The sequence below is a fragment of the Ischnura elegans genome, chromosome 2 (assembly GCF_921293095.1).
Source record: "Ischnura elegans chromosome 2, ioIscEleg1.1, whole genome shotgun sequence".
NCBI lineage: Eukaryota > Metazoa > Arthropoda > Insecta > Odonata > Coenagrionidae > Ischnura > Ischnura elegans.
The window spans coordinates 137554491-137568002 of record NC_060247.1 but is presented as its reverse complement, the minus strand read 5'-3'; the positions used below and the strand labels follow the sequence as shown (position 1 = coordinate 137568002).

General features: G+C 38.2%; 3 protein-coding genes across 3 annotated transcripts in view; 2 read left to right on the top strand and 1 right to left on the bottom strand.

The window, feature by feature from the left end:
* LOC124154681 (retinoblastoma-binding protein 5 homolog) overlaps window positions 1–1462 on the top strand; it is a 49767-nt gene extending 48305 nt beyond the window's left edge. The window contains exon 11 of the mRNA XM_046528558.1: window positions 1119–1462. Within this exon, the coding sequence (XP_046384514.1) occupies window positions 1119–1258 (140 nt within the window). The 3' untranslated portion in view covers window positions 1259–1462. The remainder of the gene's footprint in view (window positions 1–1118) is intronic.
* Window positions 1386–5451, bottom strand: LOC124154683 (mitochondrial import receptor subunit TOM40 homolog 1). The gene is made up of 6 exons (XM_046528560.1): window positions 4832–5451; window positions 4492–4754; window positions 4306–4411; window positions 4085–4216; window positions 3815–3994; window positions 1386–1999 (listed from the first exon to the last, which is right to left on the bottom strand). The coding sequence occupies exons 1-6, from the start codon at window positions 5004–5006 to the stop codon at window positions 1860–1862; spliced, it is 996 nt and encodes a 331-aa protein (XP_046384516.1). The 5' UTR covers window positions 5007–5451; the 3' UTR covers window positions 1386–1859.
* A 92-nt stretch (window positions 5452–5543) lies between these two features.
* LOC124153269 (serine/arginine repetitive matrix protein 1-like) overlaps window positions 5544–13512 on the top strand; it is a 31668-nt gene continuing 23699 nt past the window's right edge. Inside the window, exons 1-3 of the mRNA XM_046526366.1 lie at window positions 5544–5955; window positions 6092–6215; window positions 7215–7363. Coding sequence (XP_046382322.1) covers window positions 7252–7363 — 112 coding nt within the window. The 5' untranslated portion in view covers window positions 5544–5955; window positions 6092–6215; window positions 7215–7251. The remainder of the gene's footprint in view (window positions 5956–6091; window positions 6216–7214; window positions 7364–13512) is intronic.

Here is a 13512-nt window from a genome sequence, read left to right as displayed (position 1 = left end):
CATTTCATATTGCCACATAAAGGTTTGTAGAATAATGGTGGTGTAGAAATTTCTCAAAATAGGTATGGTAAGTTATGAATCACCTAACCTCTTACAAACCTCAAAAAACAACCCAGCCCAAGGGACTTTCTTCATCATGACTGTAATTTATATAGTAATTAATTATTTCTTGGAGTGTGGGTCTGTGAAATGAAGTGCTAAATGTTTCCTGACGTTTCGATATTGTACTATATCTTCATCAGCGCTATGGGTTAGAGCAAAAAATTTCAGCTAAGAATAATGACAAGCCTCAGGGAATTTTATTTTCAGATAAGGGGTACTTGGTGTCAAGAGATAATAATATAAGTCAGTTAAACTTCGGGAATGCATCGTTGAAAAATCATAAAATTTTGAAACTTGAAGAGCTTAGAAACCCTGCTCCTAAATCAGCTGTGTCAACCCCAGTTCGTGATGACTGAGTGGATTTTATTTTCTTCAATTTTTCATGTACAGTGGAACCTCGTTAAAGCGAGTACGGGCTATAGCGAGACCCCCGCTATTACGAGAGATAGCCGATGCACCGTCAATTGATCCTATAAAAAGCATGTTAAAAATTTCGTTTTTACGAGGCCCTTTTGGTGTTGGCTTTCGCCATAGCGAGGGTTTCACAGGCAGAAAAACTTACACCAAGACTCCTTAATCTCTGTAATTGCTTGTGATCTGTTAGAAATGAAGTTAATGGAGTAATCAGTCTCAAATTTATGTGGTAAACTGTCGTTCGATAAATAAGTAGTTAATTTTGGTGAAAATATTGTGGCATTAGCATTCGCAAATGCTTGATCTTCTCTTGTTCCTCGGGCGGCAGAAAGCAGTCGTCAGCATACCCGCACGTCCATGAGTTGCATGAATAGAAAGAATTTGATGGAACAGACCATGGCCAAAAAAACACCAAACACGTCTAAGCGAGAAAATAAAGGAGTAATATGAGGTATATTGGCTATTATTTGCACCACCTCCGGTAAAGCGACAATTCGCTATAGCGAGTGTTTATTGGTGCACCGTGGGGTGTCGTTTTATCGAGGTTGCACTGTACTAGGTTTTTATTTAGTTGTTAACTACAACGTACTCCTCTTTTACAGAAATACATCCATTGTTGAGCAATCGGGTAAAGGACAAGCAGCAGCCTGGAAGTAAAAAGAATGCTGTGGGAAGACAGAAAGTGCATAGTGGCAAGAGTGAAGATAAAAAAATGAAAGAAAAGGGGAAAATGCCGAAATAATTTCTCATATTTGCATTGCAATTACTCTGGATTTTCATTTAAAATTTAATGGTCAATATGTGCGAGTTTGTATGTGTGATGTCACCTTTCATGGTTATGATTTTACATGGACAATTAGTTAGCCAAGAAAGTTACTGACAGATTTTAATAACAGTAGTTGTAAAGGCATGAATGAAAAATGAAATACAGTGTCCTTAAATATCAGTTTTACATCATAATTTACAGTTATTAATGCCATCTTTGTACAGTCAAGTGAAGATCTGGCCCTTTCTTCTTGCAACTAAGCAGACTAGCAAGAGCTTCATTGAAATTAATTGCACTATGATGCCATTGTCCACTTCTCATGACACAGGTGAGCATCTAATCTCATTGTTTTCTCATCCCTCCTCTCCCTAATGATGGAAAACAATTGAAACTAGCAGCTACGGAGTTGTACTCCATGGAGATGATAAACTGTGCCTGGATTAAAAAATTACTATTCTCTTCAATATATTTTGCAGGTTCAACTGATTCCATTTACAGTCTTAAAACAATTTTACATCTTTACACTAAATTATTGACAAGACCAACACAATTTTCTACTAATAACAACTATGACATGTCAGCCTATAATTAGGCCACACCCAAGTCGGAATTGGCTTTTCGGGTGATTCAGCATTCCACTGATGGCAAAAGTGAATGGAAGAGGATGGAGTTTTTTCTCCAGGACTGCTCCGACCGTCCAATTGGAGTCCAACATACCTACAGATAAATTAATCAGACATGTAAATAAATCATGAGGCTATGACATACTTTAATTGCACCACAACAGAAGACTTCTAGCTAAGGATTTCTTAATCTAGGACTTGCAACATGGCACTAAAACTGAGCCTAGTTATAATACTGATTAAAGTTACTCCCTCAATGTTACTTGTTAACATTAGTGCATCACAAAAACTAATGTTATTGTATAAATACTGTTCTATGAATTATTTATGCATATTATAGTTGGGTTGATTCTGCTACCCGGTTCTCGTGACTGCCACTTCTTGGCCTGTGGAACTGGTATCGAGAACTGATCACATCAAGTCGGTTCTAAGGGATCGGCTTGGATCGGTGGCGAGGATTTGAATTTTGCACACCAAGTCAAAATAGTCTGCAGCGTATTCAAGGCCAAAAAGTGGAAAAAAGATTGAGAAACGCATATATTACTTTTCGATTGCATGGCATCCATGTTTTTTTTCATTTTGAGAGTTGCTCGCTAACATGCACATTTAAGGGTTTGTTAGTTTGTAACTCTCTCGCCAACATTGTAACACTTTCACAGCTGCGGCCACTTTCAAATGAACTGACTTTTTGCCTGCCGCTGTCCACATGAAATTCAGCAGCTTTCAGACGAGACAACTCTCTGCAACGCCATGTGCTGTGCCGTGAACGGCTGCCAGCGGAAAATCATTTTGTCTGAGCAGAGTTTACATACTGCATAGATAGATAGTATAGCATCAGGATCAATAGTGACACTCCCAAAATGGTGTCATAGCTGAAACCGGTAATAAAATAGAAACTCTGTGAATTTTGTGGAAGTAACAAAGTGTTTTTCATTATTAATAATTACTGTATACGTTCATGATTCAATTGTGAGACCACTATCTACCTAATGCAATAATAACAAAAATAGGGCATGCATACAGATTTGAAGACAAGAAATAGGTAATTATAAAACCAAAAATGCTATCATCTCATATCTGCAATAAGAGCAACTTTAACTTGTCTACAAAATGGGATGTTATCGGACGTAACTTTGTGGAATTTATGATTCATTTGAACCAACAAAAAATACTCTGTACACTGCCACAGGATTGTTTACTACATGACCATAGTTGCATCAAACAGTCAACACCATCATGGTATCATGATGATGTTGAATGATTGACTTTCACCTAGTGGGTTGCAATTTATTGCCTGATAGCCACTCAGAATAGAAAATGGTCATTGTGCAGTGGAATTAAGGGAATTACAACTTCTGGTGATGTTTTACATGGAATTACTTGGGTCAGAATGCCAAATTGTGACTGTGCCAAAATCATCCTGAAAATCAACTGTTACAACTATTTTAAGAAACATAGTTGTTCCAATCCTATTCATTATAGCAGCCAATGTCTATGGAATTGATACTGAACTCTTAAGGCACACCCGATAGAGAAATACTTGCGAGCGAGTATACTAAAAATCCACCATCAACCAGTATAGCTAGAAAAATGTCATTAGCACAAGCTTTTGGATAAAAGCAATGGGGAAATCTAGAAATCCATTGACGGATGCCAAATTTGTTAGACAGTATCCCATCAAATAATAAAGCCTGTGGGCACATTCTGCAAAATCCTCACTATGCAATATGGCTCAGGGTACGAAACTAGCCCCAACGCACTGAATGTGTGGAATGCTCATGTTTGTGATGAGATTAATCTTAAGCTATTCAAACCAATATTAGGGCTATAGGGCTAAATATATCACTGAGTGAGTGAATTTAAAACTTCAATAGCACATTGAAGCCACTACAACTTTCCCATTACATACCTCGGAATGACAAATTAGCTTTAGGAAGCTCCAGCTGATATGCCACTGTAGCAACGGATTCAAGGAGCTTGAAGTTTGTTTCCAATTCAACTCCAAGTTGGAGCTGTTCACTAGCTCTCTGGTAATAGCATGCATGAAGTCCACCGCTACCCAGAGTTCCACTCCAAACCATATCATTGGCTAAAAATGAATAAGATAAAATAAATGATATATTCAGAAATTTGAGACCAACCAAGGCACGGTTTGATAGCAAGAAACAACTAAAATCACCAGAATAACGGGCACCAGCTGCAAGAAGGGCAATTTCTTTTCCAGGTACATTAGGACCATACTGATAAGCAAGCTCCGCTCCCAGGGCAACGCTCTCAGTCACAGCCTGTAAGTAATGGGCCAAAACGAGACCTGGAAAAGAAAAGATACATAAATTATTGAATTGTGCGTACTCCGAAGAACTCGGTAGTAGGTACTTCAACAGGCGCAAAAATAGATACCAGACTCGTTGATGATGTCCGGATTGCCGAGAGTTAATGATGCAGTGTAATCTTTCCCTTTGTAGTCAGCTGACATTTGAGCCGCCTGTATTTTGCTGTTTTGTATCTAACAAAAAAAATGAAACTGATTAGGGTCGTTAATTCTTAGCAACCTAAGAATCATAACGGTAATTTTCTGTTGCTTACTTGTGTAGCAAACTTAGCTCTGAAATTATTGGAAAACTGGTGGATAATATTGGCGTTGAGATTCCCACTTGGATCAATATCACCCAGTAAAACAGGAAAGGCTTCCGTGGGAGAGAACTGTTTGGTTCCAACATACGTAGCACCGAATCGATATCCAGACGGTGTTATGGAACTCATGTTTAGAGTATGAGATATTTGAAAGTGATTGCTCAAGCCTTTATTCACCATCAGCTTAGCTCCTTCAAAATTCACGGGGAATACATCTGAAATGAAGCGAAATTAGACAATATAGATCGAAGCATAACATTTTACCGGCGACCTCTATTTGGAGGGTTCCTACCTTTGCATTTCTTATTGATATCTTCCATTGTACCGGGGTTCTCCAGGTTGTTTTGTTTGACTGCATCTCCTTTGGCTCCAACCTTGGGGTCAGGACATACTAAAGGTGGAGGAGGGGGAAAATTGTACACATTCCCACCACTTGGAGGTTGGCTCGCGGCGAGTACGTTACCCATTTCGCGCTAAATGATAACGATATCCAATTAATTCCACAAAAGTTACTATTAAACGAGGTCCGGCACGTTTTGTTGGCTACACATTACACCACAGCATGGCAAGCACAGGTCACTTCAACTAGTTCCACCACAGAGATCACAAGATTGCAGGCTGTAACGTATATTCTTCACAGCACGAAATAATAGCAGTAATAATAATAAAAATACGAAAATAAATGCAATAGTTAACTTGAGATTCTTGCAGTCACTCTCACCAACGTGATAACATTTGACCGATCCTCTTTCTTCCCATTCCTAAGAACAATTGAATTGAGAAAATAAGATGAACTGAAATTTCGTTTCGAATAGTAATAAAATCCCACACTGTTAATTTTTCAATGGTGGTGGCCATTGAAGTATTTTATTAATGCATTTTAAGTACTACTGCCTTAGAATCCAACCAATAACAACCTTTTTTGTTATAACAACAATTGCCAGAAACCAAAACATCTGAATAACACTTTATTTTCGCAATTTCGCCGACGTGAATTTTGACTCCTATCGCATCTATCAGGCATATGAGAGTTCGTGGGATTTCCAAAATATTCGGGGCCAGATGAAACACTTCATCTCCGATTTTATTTATTAAAATACCAGAGTATACCGCGGCATCCGTCGGAGTAACTACTAAGTATCATATTTGCTTCGAGGGCTTAAGCTGCAAGTTTTTAGCCTTCGCATTTCCTGATCATGAAATCCACATTCATTTTCATGCGTAAGAAGTATCTATCATCATATATAGAAGCTTGATTATAATACGCTGGACTTGATTTTCGATAATTGCTCCAAATAAATTGAATGCACGAGACGGCCTCAAGTAGACCCATTGTTACCATTGGAGGTGATTTGTCATTCTGGCTTCGAGTTTAATACCCCTTTAATATCCTTGAGAGAGATATGAAGTTTAGAAGTATGCATATACCAAAATATGAATTTTCAAATTACATGCAGTTAATTATGCATAACCTTGACAACGACAACATCAACAACCAAAACGCCAGAGTGCGATTGTGGTGCCATCTCTTGGTAAAATTCTGTATTTCCAGGCAGCAAATCAGACAACCGGGGAGTCACTGACTTCATGGCGTCATGGCGTTTCCTTCACGGTGGGAATTGCTGAAGAAAAGTGCAAAAAATTGATCACAAGCAAAACGGACGGAAAAATTAAATGTAAGACGCTATTTTATGTATTATTTTTAAACTTTAAATATCTTTCCTGTGTGTGCATTTGTTGACTTATTGCCATGGGTCAATTGTATCTTTAGACAAGTTACATGCTTATTCCTTTAGTTGTTGTTAAGTATACACTTATCGTAGTAGTTTACTAGTGGAGTGTTTATTGTAACTGTGCTATGTTTGGTTCGAGGAGTTGATGCTTCGCCATAATTTCTTAAGTTGTCAAACCATGGGGAGTCTTTTGAATTATCGATTGTTTCGACTTAGAAAGTAATTTCTCACTCATGGGGTTTAAGAGTTTCTTGGTGTGCCAAGTTTCCGGTAAATATAAGTATATCAGACCTTCCAACATATTCTGCTGTGAATGCAGACCATAGGCATCGAGGAATCCACACTACTCAGCAGTTCTGCAGCCATGACTACTGTGTGGTGCCGTCGTAATCTGCAAGTGGACCAAGTTCTCGGGACCGCGGTAACATGGAAACCTAAACTGAAAAGTGTTTTCCACAAATTCAAAGTGAAATTCAGCGATGCACCCTCGGTTGCCCAGCTGCATTGGAAATGGTACAGACGGAAAATAGTGAATATCTTGTGAACTAAGAACTGGAAGAATAGAAATTGTGTTTGGCAACGGCCAATTAAGTGTCTCTTATCCGCGATCCGTATCTCTTTAACGAGGACACTCGGCTTATTTCCGCGGACGAATGCTAGAGCTCGGTAGCTCTCGAAAGGTCTCCCGGGAGGCCTTCGCGTTCTCCTCTCCGCGAATCGCGTTTGTGGCGAAAATCCGCTAATCGGTATTAGGCGAAATGATAAACATTTCGCTTTTCGGGCGCCTGTGGGAATGGTCGCCAGGGTCTCCCACCGTTTGGGGGCCCTCGATTTCCCCATTCAGGTAAGCCGAACACCCACCCTTTTCCCCCTCTTCCCTCCGACGCACCCAAATATTCCTCATTCAATACCGAAGCGTGACCATATTCCCACGGCCCTCAGACGGCCGTAGCTTGGATTCGGTTGCAGAGCCGGAGCCATGTCGCACCTGCGGACTGCGTCTTCCCGACGGAGGGGCCTCCATGCGTCGACCATCAGCTCATCGAGACTTCGGATGGACACCCACGGGGGACCTCGGGGGAACTCAAGAGGTTAGTTTTATTTCGTATTGCAGGTGTTAATATAAGCACTGTAACATTAAAGATGGAAGTATTCTGGTACAATAATCTCTTAAATTGTTGGAGATGTTGAACTTGGTAGTTGGAATAATGTGCCACCGCTGTCCAACAGTTTACTCTGTTGTACAGTAATACCAGAAAATCCCTAAGCAGCTATTCGCAGTTGCATACCCCATCTTTATCTCCCATAATATGTTGGTGAAGACATTATGTCCTTCAAAATTAAGCGATGTAGAATCCATAATAGCACAAAATAGATTCCCTCCTGCTTTCTTAACTCATCCTTGGTTTGCTAAGTCAATAACCATTATCACCGTTCTATCCTTGAGATTTGTGACAGTTCTTTCCTTGAGAATGACATTAATCCTGTCGAAACCTAGGTCTGGTAAAAGTCCGGGAATTTCGATGTCTTTTTACATTTGAAAGACACTACATTTATTATTATTATTATTATTATCATCACACATTGCTGCAAGTAGGCTATTGCCTGGTCGCAGTATTAGATGTATACACATGAATAACAAATGTACCTATCTGAAGCAAAGTTTAGAAACAGAAAACACACATATGATAAAAAATAACACATTAATTCTAATACCACACTGCTAAAAATTTAACATTGTCCCAATAAACCAATTTCAAACAATCCATAAAAATAAATTAATTCCAATATAAAACAACTAACAAATGATCATTAACTCAATTTCACACTCTCTATTAAATCACTATGCAATTAACCAATAAGTGATGAACACTTATTCCGAAAAATTTTTGCATTTGCAGGGAAGATCTGAAAAATAACTTCAGGTAACCACTCCTTTATTCCTCTATGTAGGAAGGATTTTTTCAAAATGTCTGCTTTCTGTTTTTTTAAACTTAATTTTGAATTTATGATCTTTCCTTCCTATGTATCAGGGTGAGTCCAGCTTCAGACCTATTTCTTTCCACCCCCGCTCATTTGTAAAAAGGCTTTGTACACCCCTTAAAGCTTTTTTATGGTTCTTCTCACTTTTAGAGGTTTCCATCCTAAGCTCCCTAACATGGCTGTACCACTTTCCCCCCTTCTATGTTTCCCTAGAGTATACCTGGCTGCCTTTCGCTGCACTTTTTCAAGCCTTAAAGATTCATTTTTACTTTAGGGATCCCACACCAATGTTGCGTACATAGTACAGGTCGAACCATGTAGGCCATTTCTTTGGTTTCTTTTTTACTCTCTTTTATATTTCTCATGACCCCATGCAGAGTTTTGAATGATTTTCCTACCACCTGATCAATATGCATTCCCCAATCAAGATTAGATGTGAAATTAACCCCCAAGTATTTTAAGTCGCTAATGTTGGAAATATTTTTCCCGAGTACGCTATATGACCGATTGTCCTTGTTTCTTCTTCTCGTGAATGTAATTTTCTTGCATTTTCCCTTATTCACATACATTTTGTTGGAGATTATTCATGAAGATATTTTCTTTAAGTCATTTTGAAGGATACACCGGTCTTCACCGCTTTTGATCCTTCGGTAGATTATGCAATCATATGCGGAAAGGCGTATTTTGGAGTCAACTCCCACATGGATGTCATTAATGTATATTAAAAACAATAGCAAACCTAATAGGCTTCCTTGCGGGACCTCTGATGTTACCGCTATCTCCATAGAATATCCTTCACCTACTCCTACCCTCTGAGATCTACCTTTCAAAAATTCCCTAATCCATACTTCAATCCTATCATCTATCTGTAGCCTACTAATTTTCTCTATCAATTGAGATCTGATTGAGAGAGAATTGAGAAATCTCATTTGTATTTACATATTTCCTCAACTTATTACCTGCCACATCATAAAATTATGTTAGATAATTTTTTTGTGTGTGGTAAATAAAACTGTTAAAGTTGTACGCAGTTTTTGGTGAGGATGTTCTTAAGTTTTCTATTAATGCCAATGTGATCTGTACATATTGCTTCTGGAGTAAGTCATACGTCAGGCAACCTGTTTTAAGAATCACCGATGGAATTATCATGTTTAATAATTGCATTTGCCTATTCTTGTGGGTGAAATTTGGATTAAAATTGGTTCCTGAGTGGCAGTACAGCTGTCTACCAATGCAATCAAGATTATTTATGGAAAGCATCTAATACATTTTTAACCTATTAGCACTTGAATGCCGGGCAATTTGTATTCCCCAAGAATGCCGGGATGGTGTCATTTTGAAACCATGTGAATATAGGCAAATTACGTTGCAGATTATTTTATTCATAGTTGCTATCTGTTAATGTGTCAACTTCATTACAATATTTGCTTTTGTTTCATTAATATTTCCAAAAATAAATTAGTTTAAGAGATAATCATTGAAGGAAATAATTTTATGCAAAAAAACTACTCTCTTAGACAGCAGCATCCATTGAAATTTGCTCTGAAATGTCGGAGGACGCACATAAGTTATCATTGAATGCTTTTTTATAAGTATTTATTGATTGCATATAAGTAATTACATTTTATGTGCTAAAAACACCTAAAATTAATATGACAAAAATTTTGTTTCTTTTTTAAATATTATTATTATTGATATTTCCCAACAGTTATTCATCTTAAAATGTTGAAATTTGCTAACAACAAAATCAATCACGAGTAATAAGATGTAAAATTATTTAAGAGACAACACAAAATATTTTTAAGAACACAAAAAGAAATTAAATGTTTTTTTGTGCAGACTTGCAAAGAGCGTTATCTGAATTGCATGAATGAAAAAATGAATAAAAGTCAGGAAAGATTTTTTCCTACAACACTGATTAAAGGCCAGCCCCAAAAAAATTAGCCGTTGGATGTCAAAATGACACCCTTTGGAGTTCTAGTGTTAACCCTCCCTAAATGTAACCATATGCAATATACCTTTGTATTATGATGCATAGTAGATTTTATTGCCTAAGTATAGAGTAAAACGTTTTGAGATAATCTAAGAAAAATTCATCGACATTCTCTGCAGGAATCTGTAAGTGTCAGATGCCTTCAACTTTTTTGTGGATGATATTGGAAATAGTGAAATAGAAGTCTTTTACATAGTGGCCACACTCTTCTGGAAATGTAAAGTGCCTGGAAAGTCATGAAATGTAAGGAAAATGTCTAAAAATATCTATTTGCACTATCAAGCCTGATTTATTCTCTTACTCACATTCCTCAGCCTCTGATATTTGAGCATCCTTATCCCAACAATTTGTTCATGTGGTACTTCATAATTGTAAAAAATAATTTGCTCATGGAGAGAGAGGAGATGAGAGGGGGGATCGGGTTGGTTGTTGTGGTGGCTTGAGTATTGGCTTCCCACCCTGTGGGCACAGGTTCAAATCCCAGTGGTGGCTGAAAATCTCTGCTTGAATGTTGTGTGGAGGACATTTCAAGTGCAACAGTCGGATGGGACATTAAGCCGTAGTCCCCTTGGTGCCTTTTGTTAAGCTCAGGCTAATGCCAATGCCAGGTTTCCCTTCATATCACCAGAAGGTTAGAGGAAGGATGGGGTTTGGGTGAGGCAAAGTGGGGATATAGAAGGTTGTGGGATGAAGGGTTGTGTTTTGGGGCATTGGGGTAGAGAGGATCAAGGGTGGAGGTACTACATACGTTCACCTTCACTGTCTTAAGTGTTTTGGTCGACAAGATGGAGTCCTCATTCCAAATGATTTTCTTTTCCGTGGAGTTAACTCTGTGTCCATTGTCTATTGGTCTTCTGTGATGTAGGGGTAGAAAAAAATTTTTGGATTCCAAGGATTATTTAGGAACCAAGGGGAAGATAGGAAAGCTAGGGTCCAAGCTCAGATGTGGTAGAGAGACAGCTGAGAATGGTGTTTCACTTATTTTTATAGATAAAAATGTTGTTTTATGCGCGTTTCAGTCCTAGAAATTCTATTGTGAGCAATGGTGAGGGATATTGAAATAGATTTTCATTCATCAGGGGCATATTGTGATTTTTGAGTTTCTGTGTTTCCATAATTTCAAGTGTCTTAATTTTTTTCCTTTAGCTTCCAAGTGAAGGATTTCTGTTTCTAACTTGCAATTATTCTCTGTTTCCATGAGATTGTTGGCCACCATTGACCAATCGTAACCTTTAGTTAGCTTTTGTGACCATGATGACCTTTGACCCATTTGTCCCACATATGCTGCACTACTCGCACCACATGAGACCTTGTGCACTAGGGTGGGCCGAAAAAAGGTTTTTTTTCCTGATCAAATTTGCCCTGTGCGGGAAAGTTGCGAAATGATATAAGGGTGCGTGTGAAAGGCAGCCCTAATTAATTTCAGTATTCTGTAACTTGAGTCATATTTTGGAGGGAGGGAGAGAATACTTTCTTTCCATTTTTTTATTGCTTCATGTATGCTTTTATTTCAGTTTGCTCATCTTCATCTGAATTTTCATTACCATACATTCATCGTCATCTTAATCACTAATAAAACTAATGACTACCCTTACGGAAACATCACCCACTGAGAAAAATGCACACAGATGGTGTAAAGTACCATTTCTCACCCCTTATCCTACCAAATTGCAGAATTTATTCCTTAGGAAAAATTACAATGTGTCATTCAACACAATTAATATACAAAGGACAACACAGGCACTTATTTGAAAAGTGGGGTGCACAATAGGATGGGCCGAAAAAAGGTTTTTTTTCCTGATCAAATTTGCCCTGTGCGGGAAAGTTGCGAAATGATATAAGGATCTCGCACACAAAATTTTTTTCAAATCGGATAATATTAACCACTGCCGCCCGAGCTCTAAAGTTTAAAATTTTGCGAAAAATCAGGCTGATTTCAGAATCAAACGGCTATTAAGACGAATTTTATGAAAATATGGGATAATGGATAATATCAAAGAGTGGATACATGTTTATAGTTTATGAAAATGAAATTTGAAGTTTTTTGACAAAATCTATGGCTAAAAAAATGTCTATGAATTAACAACAAAATTTGAGTGTAGACCACCCGCACAACACAACTCATTTTTTGCCTACATTTCTAAAACTCCATTTTGGGGGCTAAATTGCAGGTAAAACAATATTTATTTCGATTGAATTTCATTTCTTATCAAATAAGTCATCATATGGTAGTAAATAATCCCACAAAAAGTATTAATATCGTAAATTATTTGAAATTAACATCAATCATAATGACGAATAACGTATCTGTGGAGCTATTTTCAACAAGAAATTCAGCCAAGGTTGAGAAAAAACAGAACCTGAACTGAACCAGAACCAAGCATTTCATTAAGTAGCTCTCTGCTAGTTTCGTAAAGAAACTACCCAGAACTCACCACGAGGAAGAGGCTACCATCGAGTTCCACCCGTGTCCCCCCCAGCCAACCTTCCAAAAGACACGATTGTGAAAGCACATCAACTACTCTGACAAAATTATTTTGTGATTTTTTTCATATTTCGGCTGAATTTCTCCGTCTCTTATGCACGATATTGCCCATCCATGCCTGCGTTCTATACTGCACACGGATTTTGATGCTAACATTATCATTTGTACTATCCTTTCAACTGCTTGTGTATGGCAGGGAAAAGGCACTTCTAAAACAGATCTTTCCGTAACAAGATCTTCCAAAGTTTTGTTTGTCATCCGAGCTACTATTGGTGGTTGATTCACCCCATTTGATTCCCAGTCAATCAATTTAATTTTGAGCATCGAAGTTTAGAAAGATTTTGTGCTTTCCCGGCGAATGGACTGAGTGAAGAGTTCTCGGGATCGCTACCGGGTCAGGAACTCCATATCTGCCGACGCTTCGATGCCCGACTCGGTCATCGTCCTCAGGGTTGTGAAGTGTTCATTCACAGCATTGAGGACGATGACCGAGTCGGACATCGAAACGTCGGCAGATATGGAGTTCCTGACTCGGTGGCGATCCCGAGAACTCTTCACTCCATCGAAGGTTAGCTTTGGAAAATTCGAATTTCCTCGATTCCTCCTGCTGAGTTTCTTTCGATTTCAATGTATTTGTGATGGCCATTGCACGAATTCGTCTGCGTTCATCGGCTAACATTGCAAGCAGAATTACATTTCTCTGAATCATAGAGTAGCGGCGTAATTTGATGTCTCTATCTATATATTTCATAAGAAGAATCATGTTCATATTATGCTTC

Bases quoted from the DNA above. Each gene is read 5' to 3' on its own strand.
- LOC124154683 (XM_046528560.1), bottom strand. From the start codon at position 5,006: ATGGGTAACGTACTCGCCGCGAGCCAACCTCCAAGTGGTGGGAATGTG. The intron at 4,217-4,305 runs GTATCTATTTTT...TTTCTTTTCCAG, and splicing joins GGACATCATCAACGAGTCTG to GTCTCGTTTTGGCCCATTAC. The intron at 2,000-3,814 runs GTATGTAATGGG...ATTTATCTGTAG, and splicing joins AGCTAATTTGTCATTCCGAG to GTATGTTGGACTCCAATTGG.